General features: G+C 43.3%; 1 protein-coding gene across 2 annotated transcripts in view; it reads right to left on the bottom strand.

Moving 5' to 3' along the window:
- Positions 1 to 2,533: 2,533 nt before the first annotated feature.
- Positions 2,534 to 18,643, bottom strand: part of LOC118367642 (glutamate receptor ionotropic, kainate 2) — a 273,598-nt gene continuing 257,488 nt past the window's right edge. The window contains exons 16-17 of one of the 2 annotated variants that reach the window (XM_052494598.1): positions 13,459 to 13,712; positions 2,534 to 6,530 (exon numbers count right to left, since the gene is read on the bottom strand). In XM_052494598.1, the coding sequence (XP_052350558.1) occupies positions 6,366 to 6,530; positions 13,459 to 13,712 (419 nt within the window). In that variant the 3' untranslated portion in view covers positions 2,534 to 6,365. Of the gene's footprint in view, positions 6,531 to 9,649; positions 12,864 to 13,458; positions 13,713 to 18,643 lie in introns of those variants that run through there. The other variant, XM_052494599.1, reaches the window with a different exon arrangement.

Here is an 18,643-nt window from a genome sequence, read left to right as displayed (position 1 = left end):
GTCCAAAATCCTCCACCCCTCTCCTCTCTGCCTCTCTCCTCTCCTCTACTCCCCTCTCCCCTCTCCTCTCCTCTCCTCTCGTCTCTGCCCCCCCTCTCTGCTCCTCTCCTCTCCTCCCCTCTCTGCCCCTCTCCTCTCCTCTCCTTTCTGCCTCTCCCCTCTCCTCTCCTCTCTGCCCCTCCCCTCTCTGCCCTTCTCCTCCCCTCTCCTCCTCTCTCCGCCCATCTTCTCGCCTCCCTTTTTTCCCTTCCCCTTCCCTTTTCTTAAATCAGGTCAATGAGAAAAATAGAGAAATCTAATAAAACAATTTAGATAGGAATCTCTTTTTCCAGGGAGACCTGGGCAAGAGGGTTATTATCTTAGTAACTATTCAGAAATAATGAAAACTGAAAACCTCAGACACAACTAACAAAACCCTTGGCCTGAAGCCCCATGTCTCAAGGACAACGACCATCTCTCGGTCGCCACCACGTACAGCCTTGTCCTGTTCAGTCTTCATTAAAACTGATTGATAAACAGGGTTTGACTGGGGGATGAGAGGAGCATACAGGGGACATGGCTTTACCTTCCCCATCTCCAGTTTACTGGCACTACCCACCAGCCATGATATTTAGCCAATTAATGGGATCCGGCGTGTGCGTTTGTTATCTCCCTCCATCCTCCCCCCTCGGCCTGACAGAGGTGTGAAGATTCAGGCCCGTCTGAAGCGACACCTTGTGTGAAAACTTCAATCTGATAATGGAATGGCTGAGAACAGGCACACACACAAAGAAAGATACCTCGGGTTAGGTTCTAACGATCCACACAACGGCAGCATTAGTCCTGAGGACTCAGGGCACAGATAAGGATGTTTTCTCCCTCCACAGAATGTGTTTCCTTACCTTCGGAATGGTTTTTAATGAACTGGTATCTTGGCGGTGGGCTGGACACTGACACCACTGTTTGTTTTGCTCATTCTGAGTGTAAAGACAGTGTGGATCCAGGATCCACTGTTCCACTACTAATTTGGACATTGGTGTGTGTTTTCGATATGCATTTTGGAAAGATCATTTTCCTGCTGCTGAATGACCTCAGGTGCATCCATGGTGAAGCCATCCCAAGGTTTCTGCCTCTGTTGAACCTCAAATTCTATCTATTACTCTTCAAACAAGTACATTTCCATTAGATTTTTTTTACAAATGTATTTAAAAGCTATTTATTCATAAAGCTTGCTCAGATAGAGCTGCACTTATCAGATACTTTGAATTTTAGAAGTCACCAACGTATGGAAGCAGATTTACGCCACAACTAACACACAACAAAAAAGGCCAACAGTGTTCAGGTTCCTCTACATCCAGTAATGATGTAACTGGCAAACTGAGGTCAGGTCGATAAGGAGGAAAGCTTTCTAAACCAGAAGGTTAGACAGGTTAAGTACAAATGTTTTTAAATGTAATCTGTTGGCTGCATCTCCACAACACTGCCCCTGACAGCCCCTGGGCCTTCATCCCATCCCATCCGTCCTATCCATCCCACCTCTCAGGTCAGGGTGAGGATGGAGAGTTAATCTGATTAGCCGCAGCGTTCTGCTGAGTCATACCCTGGGTATGGGTCAAGGGTCATCGTCAGATCAGGGATTGACTAAGAGGAAGCGGTGTCCTTGTCTGACCCTCCCTGTGTTTGCTGACTGAGTCTGTTTCTGGGTGAATTGGTGACCGTGGCCCACAAGTAAAGCAGGCTACCTCCACACTCCCACTACCCCCACCGTCCCTTAACGACATTTGGCTTTGTTTATCACTGTGTTAATTCCCTCTATTTTAATTCATTATGGATAGTTCATTCCTCCACGCTACAAGGCAGTTTCCTCTCCTCTTGCCATCAAGGACAGCGTCTCCCCAACTACAACAATCCCCATCTAATAAAGCCTGTGAGTCACTGGGGCCCATTTATCATTGTATATGCACATACATTTGAGCATTAAGTGTGCATGTGATTACCCTCACAGAGAGTCTTGCATTTATGTATTTTGTCTCGTTTCAATGGCTTGGGAATAATCGTACAATTGCTCTATTCATCTCTGCTAACCCAGAAGTCAAATCTTGCGTAAGTGATTAACGTCTGTGTTCACGTGTCAAAAATGTAGTCTCCGCCCTTGCAAAAGGAAACTCTCAGCCCACCCCCCTTCCGATCCGTGTGCGCAAACGCACAAAGCACAGACGGTGAAGCAGTTTAAGCACCCTCCTTCGCCCAATCCTGATATGTCCAACTAAACAGTGATGAAAACCCCCAAACCGGAAGTAATGCTGCTTGGAATTCATGCATCTCATTCAGTTCTGGCAGATTCTCTCGGTCTACACGCAGTCTGGGACATTACTGCTCTATAGGCTTACATATTGAATAACCCTGTGTTGCATAGTTGTTGAAAAGTATAATCATTTATTTTGCCAATTTTCCTAACTGCATTAATGGGTATGCATGGCAGATCTGCTGTACATTTCGTGTCTTTCAAATAGGAATCCTTTCACGTGTACCAGGGTGTTTAAAGATGAATAACATTTACATTTTTTCAAATAAACAGAATAGATAGATTGCCCTTTGCTTTTTCATTCATGTCAGTATTGCCACAGCTGCTCTCCAGATGCAGGGATATGGAGTACAAAATGAAGAGTGAGAGCGCACAGTCAACATTATATGGTAAAACAATGTTTTAAAAAGTACTGAAGGAGTCTTGAACAATTATCTTTCTGTTCAAATGCTGTGATTTCTTTTCTTTTTGGCTCAATATCGACTTGCTTTGTTCTTCATTACATTTTTTGTGTTTATATATATATATATATATATATCAACTGTTGCTATATATATGTATCCCATATTCCATCAGTCTTCTATTGTGTTTTCTGTTCACATTGCTATTTGTTCTGTTTAGCGTCTGATCCAAGTTGTAACAATGTAATGGTGACTAAACATTTAGCTTTCGAGTCAAATGAACGACACCACAAGGTTGTGAAGATTTTTTTGGACATTTTCTTTAAACTTGTGCATCAACTTCAAACAGTAAACTGTGTGCACTCCGTTTAGTTTTCATAACATGTTCAAAATTAGTTACAATGACAAGAAAAAGTATGTGAACCCATTGGAATTACCTGGATTTCTTCATAAATTGGTCATCAAATTTGCTCTCATCTTCATCTAAGTCACAACAACAGACAAACACAGTGTGCTTAAACTAATAACACACACATTATTGTATTTTTCTTGTCTATATTGAATACATCATTTAAACAGTCACAGTGTAGGTTGGAAAAGTATGTGAACCCCCCAAGGCTAATGACTTCTCCAAAAGCTAATGGGAGCCAGGAGTCAGCTAACCTGGAGTCCAATCAATGAGACGAGATTGAAGATGTTGGTTACAGCTGCCTTGCCCTATAAAAACACTCACAAAATTTGAGTTTGCTATTCACAAGAAGCATTGCCTGATGTGAACCATGCCTCGAACAAAATAGATCTCAAAAGACCTAAGATTAGGAATTGTTGACTTGCATAAAGCTGGATAGGGTTACAAAAGGATCTCTAAAAGCCTTGGTGTTCATCAGTCCACGGTAAGACAACTTGTCTATAAATGGAGAAAGTTCAACACTGTTGCTACTCTCCCTAGGAGTGGCCGTCCTTCAAAGATGACTGCAAAAGCAGAGCGCAGCATGCTCAATGAGGTTAAGAAGAATCTGGAACATGCTAAAATGTCTGTTGATGAGTCTACGATATGTAAAACACTGAACAAGAATGGTGTTCATGGGAGGACACTACAGAAGAAGTCACTGTTGTCCCCCCAAAAAAATCAAAAAAATTATTCCCAAGTTTATCAGGACATTTTGCAGAATTAATGTAAGGCTATCTGTCAATTGAAGCTCAACAGAAGTTGGGTGACGCAACAGGACAACGACCCAAAACACAACATTAGAAAATACACCTTCTGACCTCAACCTGATTTGAGATGCTGTGGCATGACCTCTAGAGAGTAGTTCACACCAGACATCCCAAGAATATTTCTGAACTGAAACAGTTGTTTAAGAGGAATGGTCCAAAATTCCTCCTGACCGTTGTGCAGGTCTGATTGATAACATTTGAGTTGAGGTTATTGCTGCCAAAGGAGGGTCAACCAGTTATTAAATCCAAGGATTCACATACTTTTTCAACCCTGCACTGTGAATGTTTACACAGTGTGTTCAATAAAGACATGAAAACGTATAATTGTTTGTATAATTGTTTGTGTGTTATTAGTTTAAGCAGACTGTGCTTGTCTATTGTTGTGACCTAAATGAAGATCAGATCAAATTTGATGAACAATTTATGCAGAAATCCAGGTATTTCGAGAGGATTCACTTACTTTTTCTTGCCACTGTCGGTGTTCTTTATTTTGTTAAATACATATTTTTCCAGTTTTATAACCATTTACACACAATTTCTCAGCACTGAAAACTAGCAGTCTATTGGATTTCAGGGGTGTAGAATGATAAGCATCATTGGCAGTCCTCTTCACTTCAGCTTCTTTGTGTGTATATATATGTATTCTTCTAATTATTGTTTAATCATTACTCTTCTTTCACCTGAAGTAAAAATATCTTTCTTTTAAATATGATTCCTTTACATGATAAAAATAGTTTTTCCAAAACATGTATTATGCCACTGAAGCTCAACCAGAATGCTCTGGAGACCCCATCGGTGTGAGGCCGGTCCATGGAGGGGTTGTTCTCGTGACCCCCTGGAGGGGAATGTGTTAGGCCTGACGGGGCTATCCTAGATGGGGCTGCTATCCCTTTGGATGCCCACACGGCCCACAGTGGAGAGAGAGGCTCGCTGTCTGCCGTGGTGACATCCGTGGTGCATTTTGTGTTGATAAAAATTATTACAAAATTTTTGATTTTCTTCGTACAAAAACACTTTTTCATAGAAATTGCATTTGCACAAGTAAATGTGAGGATTTTGTTACTAAAATAAAAGCCACAAGAATACAAAAAGAAACTTGAGACTTGACATCGAACAAAAAAGGAAACCAAAAAATTTGTACCCATCAAATCTGAAAATGAGGTGTGTACTGTATCCTTGCAGCTGCTGTGAAAATCCAGTCAATGAAAATATAAATAAAATAATAAATACTTGAATAAATAAATTCCTCATGTTGTGTGATTGCTGTGAATTTAGTTTCAGATCCACTCCTGCTGTCCTGCTATCCTTCAATTCAAACTACTAAGGTTTCCAAGGTTACTACTTTCATCATGTCCGTAACTCTTCATGTCACTTCCAGTTCCTATCACCTAATTCCTCTATTACATCACTGCCTCACACCCGGTAATCTCTCTTGTATTTATATATGTATATATTTTTTCATTCAAAAAAAGTTCCCCATCCCCCATAATTTAACAAAATGTTAGTACTCTGAAATAAAGTAAATTAAATCCCCTATTGCCTGATGGATGTACTGTATTCTTTCCAACAGTGAATCATATGAATAAACGATGACTCTGTACATGTTGGGAGCAGTTCTGTCCTGCTCACCAATGCGTTTTGGGCTTTGGGTTTCATTTGGAACTGGCTGTTTCTAGCCCATCTGGTCTCCTTCTTCTTCTATGGTTGAATAAAAACAAGATGCGTCCTTTACACACTCGCCAACTGATTTTCTCTCCATTTCTTCTATTAGTGTCTGTGTATGTGTTTGCTCCATAACTATGACTGAGGGATGTACGCTCTCCTGATTCTATCTAACCAAGCTCTCTGCATGTGGTCTACTCAGTGAGAGAGAGAGAGTGGTTGGGTAGCAGATAGAGATCACATGTCCAAATTGAATCAATATTTAACGTACAACCAAACATGTACAACCAAACATGTATCATATGTATGATATTCTATACTTTCAATTTAACCTGCCCTCCCTCCTTTCCTCTGAATCCTGGGTTTATCTATCTCTTTTTTTATACTAAATCATGGCACCACTTGGTCACTCCTTGCTCATGTGCATTGCCAGGTAGATTAATGAGGTAACTCACATTGAATTGCTCCCAGGTTCGTTCAAGTTATTTCCACAGGAAACATTGTTGAATCTCTTTTCATTTCTTGCTTAGTGTTTCAAAACAATGATGCCAGACAGTCAGTCCAGTCAGTGATCAGAGCAGCTCAGTTCCTCTCATCTCCACTTCTCTTCTCTTCTCCTTTCTTCTCATCTCCTCTCCCATCTCTCTTAACCCCCTCCTCCAAATACACTCACATAAATCAACTATCACCCTTCCTCCCTCCCCCAGTGTCTCTTCACCCTACACTCCTCCCTGTGACAGCAGAGAGAGATAGAGAGAGATAGAAAGAGTTAGAGGGATAGAGAGAGAGGGAGTCCTGTTCTAGGCCATGGTCTCTTTGCCTGGCAGTCTGCGGTCGTTGAAGGTGTGCATGTTGATGACGTCCTCTGTCTTCACCATGACGGGCGGCTGAGGCTTGTGTTTGAGGCGCCGCTGGCACTTGAGGGACACCCGCAACTCGTCCACCATGGCACTGCAGAAGGACCTCTGTAGGAGAGAGGGAAAGAGAGAGAGAGAGTCAGAAAGAGAGAGAGAGAAAACAGGGATTTCAGAGAGAGCCTCCTCTAGTTCCAAACAATTTGGCAGTAATAAGCTCAGCAGAGCAGAGCACTGCAGAGCTTCTACTTCCCCAGGGCAGGGTCTCTACAGCCCCCTCTCTGAGAGCTGCCATGGTGACACAGAGCAGGCAGGGGAGAGAGGAGCTGGCTCAGGATAGGGTGGGTGGGCTCAGGCTGGAGTTCTAGCTGGGGCTGGGGGAGTTGGATGGAGGTTGCATGTCCATAGTCTTTTAGTGTAGTAGGTGGATAAAGGGGCTAGAAGTGGGTAGGAATCAGGACAGGATTTGCACTGGAGGTTGGCAGGGATTCCTCTTGTATTGGGAGACAATAGATTTAGCAACTTCATGTTTTCAGAGCGATGAGAAACATTGACTTTATCCACAGACTGTTATTGCAGTATTATAAGTATTATAAGTATCTTACTACAGCCGTGCAGCTATTTGATCATGTACAGCAACACCTGATTATGGTAGCTTGCGTTAACAATTTAAAAGTATTAAAATGTGTTGACATACTGCTAATTAAAACAGGCCTGTAGCCCTGGCAACGATTCAGTTTCAAATCAAGCACGGGTGTGAAGTTTGGTTGGTGAGTGGAGGGGCTGGGATGAAGGAAGGGCTAGATGGTCCAGGGGGGGGGTAATGCTTTGGGAAGGGTGGATTGAAGAGGGTTAGAAGGAAAGCTGTCCACAGTGCTGAATTGCTGGAGTCCATCTGGAGTCGCACACATGGCGAGTGAACGCACGTACACACAGGCAAGCGTGCAAGCACACTCACACACACACACACACACACACACACACACACACACACACACACACACACACACACACACACACAGTGAGCATTCTAGGCTAGCTAAAGTGATTTCTCCATGGCAGATTTCCCCCATCCTTCTCTGCCAGGCAGCCCAGCCGGGGCCCAGGCCCATACAGCAGCATGACTTATTGATGCATATTACATCTCGTCTGACTCAAATCCCATGTAGCTGCATGGCCAATTAAGCTGCTGTCTCTTCTTCCTTCTCCTTTTCTCAAAAGCTACTCTGGCATTTTCAAATGGTGCACTGAACAACGCAGAGTGACTCAACTAAATCTGAGACTGCTATTCCTGGAGGTACTATTGGGGAAACAGATTTCAAGGGACTAATATGTTTTTCGAGTCTAGGTTAAATCTTTCACATAAAAACACAACTTGTATTTTGGAATGTCTGGTACAGTACGTATGCCAAATAATTCAGAACCTCAATTGAGTTGATAGAGAACCGAGGGATGTCTACCTTACTAGCTGGAATGTGAAAGGGCTCAGCCATCCTGTCAAGAGAAATAAGGCCTCTTCCCACCTCAAGCAATTGAAGGCTGGGTTGGTCTACCAGCAAGAACACAAGGATGAAGACAACAGTGAAGACGTTAAGCTGCTAAGTCAGCCAGTGATTGAGTGTCATTCAGTTACTCATGCCAATGCTTACCTAACAGGCTGCCTTCTCCTTAGTGCCTTTTTCCTCATCTATGACTAGTAGGGTTATGACATTGTTATGAGTTGTCCTAATGAACAGGTACCTCACATGAACACATTCTATAGTTATGGCTATAGGACTCCCACCCATGCAAATGTTTTAATGCTTTCGCTTTCCAGCATACCAACAACCACATCAATTCACCAGTACTCAAAATGCTATGCATATTGAGTATATGGATTTGGGTGTACGAAAGGTATGTACTTATCTGAGTGTATATGATATTACATGTTAGTATGTGCATGTGTGTATCATATTCATAAATCATATCTATATCATATATTGTTTGTCTTCTTCTCACAAAAAACATACAGTAAAAAGCTTCAACTGGAGTGGCAGGAATTACTCCTGCTGATTGACTACAAGCCTTTCAGAAAACATGCTTTTCATGGCTATTGATTTTCTCTGGGAAAGAGAGATTGAATAGCATCTTCTACCTAGGACACTTCTCCCCTCATGAAGCTGTGGGCTTAGTGGCCATCTAGGACCAAAATAAAAGTCCCAAAATTAAAACCCCACCCATCTGGCTTTCCAGGCAGGCTAAGAAAACGCTCCCTGACTCAGGGGACACATCTCCATCATGGCCTCATGGCTGCTGGGCTCATAGTTGGATTGATGGTGGCTGTTTAGTGGTGGCCATTGAATTACCAAGTTTTAACGACCCCTTTTCTCCACCACCAGCAGCCCAATCCTGAGCTGAACAGACTTTGGGCTGGCTCAGAGGAAGACAGGAAGAAAACGTCCACTTAAGGAGGTGAGATGGAGAAATAATAAATCCAACACTTTTACTGCCTTAAAGCTTTTTTACTACCATTAATGGAAGAAGGCACTGGTGGGTATTTTTCAGGCTGCCCATGTACAGTGCAGCCCAGTCAGTCTGTACCACCACGTACACGGATCTATAGACCCCAGACCTGCTCATCGGGGTGTGTATAACAGCTGAGATGAAAAGACACCATAGTAGCTCCCACTCCATCTCTCACTCCATGATAGCATGATGGAGAAATGGAGGGCAAGCAAGAGATGAATAGTCACTTTTTTGTGTGTGTGTAGTCAATGGGTGTCTGTGTGTGCACATTTGTCTGAGCAGGTGTGTGTGTGCACATATAAGTGCGTGCGTACATTCCTGCGTGTGTGTGTGTGCGTGCGCGCTCGCAAAATCGGGGAGCTGGATGCTTCCTCACACACAGCTGGTGATCCCTGTCCCTGGAGAGCCAGGTTATTCTGCAGCACCCTCAGCAGCAGGCAGGAGGAGGAGGAGGCGGAAGAGGAGAAATGGAAGGAAGATGAGGAGCTGAAGGAGGAGGAAGGGGAGGAGGGAGAGTTGGAGGATAACGAGGTGGAAGAAAAGGAAAAGGGGGATAAGAAAGAGGAAGAGGTGGAGAAGGAAGAGGAGGAAATGGACCACCATGGTGATCATGGTATTTTTCTGAAAGCCAGCCATGTTGTGACGATGGGAATGTGTGGACTTATGAGAGAAAGTCCTCACTGGGCGAACCAGAATGAAAAGCCTACTAAAACTTCAAATATTTCTCAATCTTTTATTAAAGTTAATAACCAGTGGAAAATATTAGACTGAAAACCTAATTATTCTGTATCACAATCTGAGTTAAGTAAATTAAAATAATTTCAAATAAACATACAATTATTTTCATTACAACAAATATTTTTGGATTTGGCAAATAATATTAGCAAATGTTGACATTATAAGGTGTATGACTCATAACATTAAATAAATGACTTGCTATTTTTATTTTTCTCTTTATCCTTTCTAATGTTACACAGAAGCAGTTGGACACACCTACTCATTCCCACAGTGTTCTTTATTTTTACTATGTTCTACACTGTACAATAATAGTGAAGATATCCAAACTGTTAAATAACACGTATGGAATAATATAGTAACCAAAAAAAGTGTTAAACAAATCTAAATATTTTTTATATTGAGATTCTTCAAAGTAACCACCCTTTGACTTGATGACAGCTTTGCACACTCTAGACATTTTCCGTATTGACTGACCTTCATGTCTTAAAGTAATGATGGAAAGTCATTTCTCTTTGCTTATTTGAGCTTTTCTTGCCATAATATGGAATTGGTCTTTTACCAAATTGGGCTATCTTCTGTTCACCACCCCTACCTTGTCACAACACAATGGATTGGCTCAAATGCATTAGGAAGGTAATACATTTCAACAAGGCACACCTATTAATTGAAATGCATTCCAGGTGACTACCTCATGAAGCTGGTTGAGAGAATGCCAAGAGTGTGCAACGCCGTCATCAAGGCAAAGGGTGGCTACATTGAAGAATATAAAATATAAAAAATATTTTGATATGTTTGACACTTTTTTGGTTACTACATGATTCCATATGTGTTAGTTCATAATTTTGATGTCTTCACTATTATTCTACAATGAAGAAAATAGTAAAAATAAAGAACACCCCTGGAATGAGTAGGTGTGTCCAAACTTTTGACTGGTATTGTAAGTAATTATAAAATGCAAATTTGAGGGTGTGCGCTATCAAGCATGACAAACCCAACAAAGAGATGCTTAGGAGAACATTTTTCAAGTTGACACTTTTAGCATTGTGGTGAAAATACAACCCTGTACTGTCGACACATTCAAGTAAAGGATCTTGTGCAATTAAATAAAATATCAGGTATTTTCAAATGTGACTAATTATTGAATTGATATGGGAATACTTGGTACACTTGGTACTCTGCATATCGTGTCAAGGTTTAACAGTCAAAACAGTAGCAACGGGCCACACATACTAAAATACACGTTGTGGTTGTGTGACACTCAAACCTCTTGGAGAATGTCTACTTGCTTTGGATGAGTAAAACATGTATTGCTTCTCAGATAATCAGACACAAAAAAATGATTGATTGTGAGAATTTATGAAAAGCAATATACACCTTTGTCAGTTATCAATTGGATGTTAAAATATTAAGGTACACAACTTATATAATTGTAGCATACAGGCACAGGTAGTGTGAAAATAAAATGCTAAATGGACTGACAACTGACAACTACTCAAGTCTTCTTGAAAACAGATATGTGAGTGAGGTCTATTCTCTGTCTGGATATATCTGCTATCTACGCTCCTCCACCTAGTTCTGAGCTGATAAGAGTGTGAAACGTATCTTCCTCAACTGCTGTGTCTGACACAAAGACATGCTGAAGAACACCAGGCAGAGATCATAATCAACATCAAATGATGTTGAGGTTTCTATTAAATCATCACTCCTTCTCTTTTCTCTGGCTCGGCTGACTATTACTCCCTACTCTACTCACTACCAACCTTCCTTATGGGTTATGATTAGCCATATCGTTCTTTAGGATTCTTTAAATGACATCCTATTGATGGGGGACCTCCCCTCCTGTCTACCCTGGCTGGTCTGTGGGTGTAGCGCTGTGCTGTGTGTGTGTGTTGTCGTTGACAGAAGGACTCTGAACATCACTTCCCGACTAGATGCTCTGAAACATAGATATGGGGGCTTATGGCCGAGAAGCAGCAGCAGCATCACTGCATTGTGCGATCGATGGAGGGTGTAGAAGAAAGCTCTTAGTGCAGGCCAGGCTCCTGTGGAGAGCTAAGTAGGGGTTGGCGTTTGAGATTTATGAGACTGTTGTTGGGTGAGAGAGCAAAGTGAGGACAGGACAGGACCGGTCAGGACAGAGCAGGGCAGGCAGGACAGGACAGGAAGGACAGGGAAGGGCAGGACAGGACAGGACCGGTCAGGACAGGACAGGACCGGTCAGGACAGGGCAGGCAGGATAGGACAGGAAGGACAGGGCAGGAAGGACAGGGCAGGCAGGACAGGAAGGACAGGGCAGGCAGGACAGGAAGGACAGAGCAGGAAGGACAGGAAGGACAGAGTAGGGCAGGAAGGACAGGGCAGGGCAGGAAGGACAGGGCTGGAAGGAGAGGACAGAGCAGGGCAGGAAGGACAGGACAGGACAGAGCAGGGCAGGAAGGACAGGACAGGACAGAGCAGGGCAGGAAAATCAAGAGAGGAATCCCAGGAAGGACAGGACAAGAAGGACAGTACAGGAAGGACAGGACAAGAAGGACATGGGATTAAGGGAACATCAAAAGTTTTACATGCTGTTGATGACGAGTGATGTGTTGTTGTAGCATTACACTTTCAATATGAGATTATTCAGTATAGTACCTAGTATGTTATAATAGCTGAAAGCTTACAAAACCAAGCCTTCAGAGAGTTTGCAATTATAGCTTGATTCAGTTTGGCTTGTCTGTCCAAAAGTTTGTATCTGATAATAATTATTCAATTTTGGGAGAGGATTGCTGTGGCTGTGTGTTGAGGGTGACATGAAGACGAGAGTGGCAAGGCGTATGACTGGTGACATTTACATGAACATTATGGATCATGCATTTGGGCCAACCTTCCAATCCCATCGTGTGAAACCGTGCACCTATAGTTTTAGGGACGCCTTTCGAACACATACACTTAACCATGCACCAATGGAAACCTTTCATTGAAACGTTGTGACCATAACATCGCTGCCAGTTCTTCCGACAGGAAACTTCCCAATCGGGAACTATCTGAAGTTTAAAAAATACAATTTGTGCATTGTAAGGTAATTGTAGATGACTGGAGTCTCTGGAGTCTTTCTGGAGGTCATTTGAGCTGGTGGTTAAAGTCTACAGGTAGCTGCTTGGAGGGTCCGTGGTGACAGCAGAACTCCTCACGCTTCCTATCACCTTGGTGCCGTTGGGGCTAAGTGGATAAAGGCAAGAAAATGAACCCATACTTACTGTGTCTTAAAGAATATGCTGCATTACTGTATCTACATAAACAGTGTTTCAGGAGCTGACCTGACTATCATGTAAAATTGTCCTTGTGATCTCAGTGTAACTAAGATGGCTACCGTCTGTCTGTCCTTTTGTACAGCATGTACATTCAAATAAGTGTTAATACTGATCGCGTGTAAATGTCCCCTCCACCTGTATCCAAACATCAAGTGCACTTTATTGAGTATGAGGTGAGGGATGGTTTAGTGCAAATACAACGAGACTAAATGTCTCTACTTTCATAATTTTGTGCTTTTTATGTCAGAAAAAAAATGTGATAAAAATTTTATATTTTGTAAACCACAAAATAAATGTAAGCTAGAGGCCAAAACACAACGCTAATAGAAAAGTGTAAAAGCATCAGCATAGCATAGCATTGTTAAAAGCATCAGCATACATTTCTCTTATTTACAATCATTGGAAAAAAAGAAGAAAAAAAATCACCATCTCTGTATAATAAGATCCACACACAGGCACATTGTCATTGCAACCTGGCTACACGTGAAAGAATGTTGCTTTACCTTTTCCAGCTGTGCGTTTTGTTTGGACTTATAGATGAACTCTCCGACTGCCACGAACACCGACAGGACGAGTCCAGCCGCCAGAACGATAAAGATGCCCCCGATGTTCTGGACCCCCAGAGCACTGGCCTCCTTATTCTTCTCATCCTCCGGACAACCGTTCCCCCTCCACCACTTCTCCTTCATCATGTGCAGCTTTCCTTCTTCCTGCAGCTGCAGGATCGCTATGGTGATCTTGTCCCTGTACGGAGAACCTGAGGGACCAAAAAAAAAAATCAGGTGAGGTTGAGATGGATAATAATTAGGAGGAAAGCGTGTGTTTGTGTACGTGAGCATGTGTGTGTGTACAGTATGTGTGTGTGTGTGTGTGTGTGTGTGTGTGTGTGTGTGTGTGTGTGTGTGTGTGTGTACAGTACATGTGCGTGTGTGTACAGTACGTGTGGGTGTGTGTGTACAGTACGTGTGCGTGTGTGTACAGTACGTGAGCATGTGTGTGTACAGTACGTGTGCATGTGTGTACAGTACGTGTGTGTGTGTACAGTACGTGAGCATGTGTGTGTACAGTACGTGTGCGTGTGTGTACAGTACGTGTGGGTGTGTGTGTACAGTACGTGTGCGTGTGTGTACAGTACGTGTGGGTGTGTGTGCGTGTGTTTGTGTACAGCACATGTGCGTGTGCGTGGCACCAACATCCCAGCCACAGTGTTCTGGCTGGTGCTGAATGCACCATAGATTCTCCCATGCAGCTCCCACAGTGGTTTCACAAACAATATACAAATACACCTGAAATACATTCCAGGGACCAGCAATTTACCTCCTTTTATCTGCTCTTTTTGTTCTCTCATTAAAACTGGTTGCCATGCTTAATTAGTGGTAATGTCTCTAGTGTGCATTGTTTTGTTTTGCTTAATAAATAAATGTGCTGCCGACATGTTGCTTTGAAGTGCTCCCTTCTGCCCCTCTGTGTGTGTGTGTGCACGTTCACGACATCTCCTCAGTGTCGGGAGTATTTCCCAGAACTCCCTGCAGCCTCCAGGCCTCCGCGCACCAGCCAGGTAAACAGGGCTGGCGTGTTCGTGTTCCCTGCTGGCCAGATCAAACCCCGTCACATGCAGAGGCTTCTGATTAGACCTGAAGGGTGAAACCAAGTGAAAACACTTGAAATCTCCCCGACCCCCTTTCATGTCATCGACTGGAGAGCTCTCCCTGTGGCTAGGGGCCCATATAATCAGGATGTTAATGCTGCTTGAAATATTTAAAACTCAATCACACTCCCTTATTATTATCTCATACACTTCAGAACTATAGCCAGCTTGGTGTTGAGGAGAGTGGAAAACAACACTTCAGAACTATAGCCAGCTTGGTGTTGAGGAGAGGGGAAAACAACACTTCAGAACTATAGCCAGCTTGGTGTTGAGGAGAGGGGAAAACAACACTTCAGAACTATAGCCAGCTTGGTGTTGAGGAGAAAACAACACTTCAGAACTATAACCAGCTTGGTGTTGAGGGAGAAAACAACTCTTCAGAACTATAGCCAGCTTGGTGTTGAGGAGAGTGGAAAACAACTCTTCAAAACTATAGCCAGCTTTGTGTTGAGGAGAGGGGAAAACAACTCTTCAGAACTATAGCCAGCTTGGTGTTGAGGAGAGTGGAAAACAACTCTTCAGAACTATAGCCAGCTTGGTGTTGAGGAGAGTGGAAAACAACACTTCAGAACTATAGCCAGCTTGGTGTTGAGGAGAGTGGAAAACAACACTTCAGAACTATAGCCAGCTTGGTGTTGAGGAGAGTGGAAAACAACACTTCAGAACTATAGCCAGCTTGGTGTTGAGGAGAAAACAACACTTCAGAACTATAACCAGCTTGGTGTTGAGGAGAAAACAACTCTTCAGAACTATAGCCAGCTTGGTGTTGAGGAGAGTGGAAAACAACTCTTCAGAACTATAGCCAGCTTGGTGTTGAGGAGAGTGGAAAACAACACTTCAGAACTATAGCCAGCTTGGTGTTGAGGAGAGTGGAAAACAACACTTCAGAACTATAGCCAGCTTGGTGTTGAGGAGAGTGGAAAACAACACTTCAGAACTATAGCCAGCTTGGTGTTGAGGAGAGTGGAAAACAACACTTCAGAACTATAGCCAGCTTGGTGTTGAGGAGAGGGAAAACAACACTTCAGAACTATAGCCAGCTTGGTGTTGAGGAGAGTGGAAAACAACACTTCAGAACTATAGCCAGCTTGGTGTTGAGGAGAGTGGAAAACAACACTTCAGAACTATAGCCAGCTTGGTGTTGAGGAGAGGGAAAACAACACTTCAGAACTATAGCCAGCTTGGTGTTGAGGAGAGTGGAAAACAACACTTCAGAACTATAGCCAGCTTGGTGTTGAGGAGAAGGGAAAACAACACTTCAGAACTATAGCCAGCTTGGTGTTGAGGAGAGTGGAAAACAACACTTCAGAACTATAGCCAGCTTGGTGTTGAGGAGAGTGGAAAACAACACTTCAGAACTATAGCCAGCTTGGTGTTGAGGAGAGTGGAAAACAACACTTCAGAACTATAGCCAGCTTGGTGTTGAGGAGAGTGGAAAACAACACTTCAGAACTATAGCCAGCTTGGTGTTGAGGAGAGTGGAAAACAACACTTCAGAACTATAGCCAGCTTGGTGTTGAGGAGAGTGGAAAACAACACTTCAGAACTATAGCCAGCTTGGTGTTGAGGAGAGGGGAAAACAACACTTCAGAACTATAGCCAGCTTGGTGTTGAGGAGAGTGGAAAACAACACTTCAGAACTATAACCAGCTTGGTGTTGAGGAGAGTGGAAAACAACACTTCAGAACTATAACCAGCTTGGTGTTGAGGAGAGTGGAAAACAACACTTCAGAACTATAGCCAGCTTGGTGTTGAGGAGAGGGGAAAACAACACTTCAGAACTATAGCCAGCTTGGTGTTGAGGAGAGTGGAAAACAACACTTCAGAACTATAGCCAGCTTGGTGTTGAGGAGAGCTTGGTGTTGGAGTGAGGGAAAACAACACTTCAGAACTATAGCCAGCTTGGTGTTGAGGAGAGTGGAAAACAACACTTCAGAACTATAGCCAGCTTGGTGTTGAGGAGAGTGGAAAACAACACTTCAGAACTATAGCCAGCTTGGTGTTGAGGAGAGTGGAAAACAACACTTCAGAACTATAGCCAGCTTGGTGTTGAGGAGAGTGGAAAACAACACTTCAGAACTATAGCCAGCTTGGTGTTGAGGAGAGTGGAAAACAACACTTCAGAACTATAGCCAGCTTGGTGTTGAGGAGAGTGGAAAACAACACTTCAGAACTATAGCCAGCTTGGTGTTGAGGAGAGTGGAAAACAACACTTCAGAACTATAGCCAGCTTGGTGTTGAGGAGAGTGGAAAACAACTCTTCAGAACTATAGCCAGCTTGGTGTTGAGGAGAGGGGAAAACAACACTTCAGAACTATAGCCAGCTTGGTGTTGAGGAGAGTGGAAAACAACACTTCAGAACTATAGCCAGCTTGGTGTTGAGGAGAGTGGAAAACAACTCTTCAGAACTATAGCCAGCTTGGTGTTGAGGAGAGTGGAAAACAACACTTCAGAACTATAGCCAGCTTGGTGTTGAGGAGAGTGGAAAACAACACTTCAGAACTATAGCCAGCTTGGTGTTGAGGAGAGTGGAAAACAACTCTTCAGAACTATAGCCAGCTTGGTGTTGAGGAGAGTGGAAAACAACACTTCAGAACTATAGCCAGCTTGGTGTTGAGGAGAGTGGAAAACAACACTTCAGAACTATAGCCAGCTTGGTGTTGAGGAGAGTGGAAAACAACACTTCAGAACTATAGCCAGCTTGGTGTTGAGGAGAGGGAAAACAACACTTCAGAACTATAGCCAGCTTGGTGTTGAGGAGAGTGGAAAACAACACTTCAGAACTATAGCCAGCTTGGTGTTGAGGAGAGTGGAAAACAACACTTCAGAACTATAGCCAGCTTGGTGTTGAGGAGAGTGGAAAACAACTCTTCAGAACTATAGCCAGCTTGGTGTTGAGGAGAGGGGAAAACAACACTTCAGAACTATAGCCAGCTTGGTGTTGAGGAGAGTGGAAAACAACACTTCAGAACTATAGCCAGCTTGGTGTTGAGGAGAGTGGAAAACAACTCTTCAGAACTATAGCCAGCTTGGTGTTGAGGAGAGTGGAAAACAACACTTCAGAACTATAGCCAGCTTGGTGTTGAGGAGAGTGGAAAACAACTCTTCAGAACTATAGCCAGCTTGGTGTTGAGAGAGCCAGCTTTGTGTTGAGTGGAAAACAACTCTTCAGAACTATAGCCAGCTTGGTGTTGAGGAGAGGGGAAAACAACACTTCAGAACTATAGCCAGCTTGGTGTTGAGGAGAGGGAAAACAACACTTCAGAACTATAGCCAGCTTGGTGTTGAGGAGAGGGGAAAACAACACTTCAGAACTATAGCCAGCTTGGTGTTGAGGAGAGGGGAAAACAACACTTCAGAACTATAGCCAGCTTGGTGTTGAGGAGAGTGGAAAACAACACTTCAGAACTATAACCAGCTTGGTGTTGAGGAGAGGGGAAAACAACACTTCAGAACTATAGCCAGCTTGGTGTTGAGGAGAGGGGAAAACAACACTTCAGAACTATAGCCAGCTTGGTGTTGAGGAGAGTGGAAAACAACACTTCAGAACTATAGCCAGCTTGGTGTTGAGGAGAGGGAAAACAACACTTCAGAACTATAGCCAGCTTGGTGTTGAGGAGAGGGAAAACAACACTTCAGAACTATAGCCAGCTTGGTGTTGAGGAGAGGGGAAAACAACACTTCAGAACTATAGCCAGCTTGGTGTTGAGGAGAGGGAAAACAACACTTCAGAACTATAGCCAGCTTGGTGTTGAGGAGAGGGAAAACAACACTTCAGAACTATAGCCAGCTTGGTGTTGAGGAGAGTGGAAAACAACACTTCAGAACTATAGCCAGCTTGGTGTTGAGGAGAAGGAAAACAACACTTCAGAACTATAGCCAGCTTGGTGTTGAGGAGAGGGAAAACAACACTTCAGAACTATAGCCAGCTTGGTGTTGAGGAGAGTGGAAAACAACACTTCAGAACTATAGCCAGCTTGGTGTTGAGGAGAGGGAAAACAACACTTCAGAACTATAGCCAGCTTGGTGTTGAGGAGAAG

The sequence above is a fragment of the Oncorhynchus keta genome, chromosome 34, assembly GCF_023373465.1.
Source record: "Oncorhynchus keta strain PuntledgeMale-10-30-2019 chromosome 34, Oket_V2, whole genome shotgun sequence".
NCBI classification, from domain to species: Eukaryota; Metazoa; Chordata; class Actinopteri; order Salmoniformes; family Salmonidae; genus Oncorhynchus; species Oncorhynchus keta.
The sequence above is the reverse complement of the archived record's forward strand: the minus strand, read 5'-3'. Positions and strand labels throughout refer to the sequence as shown.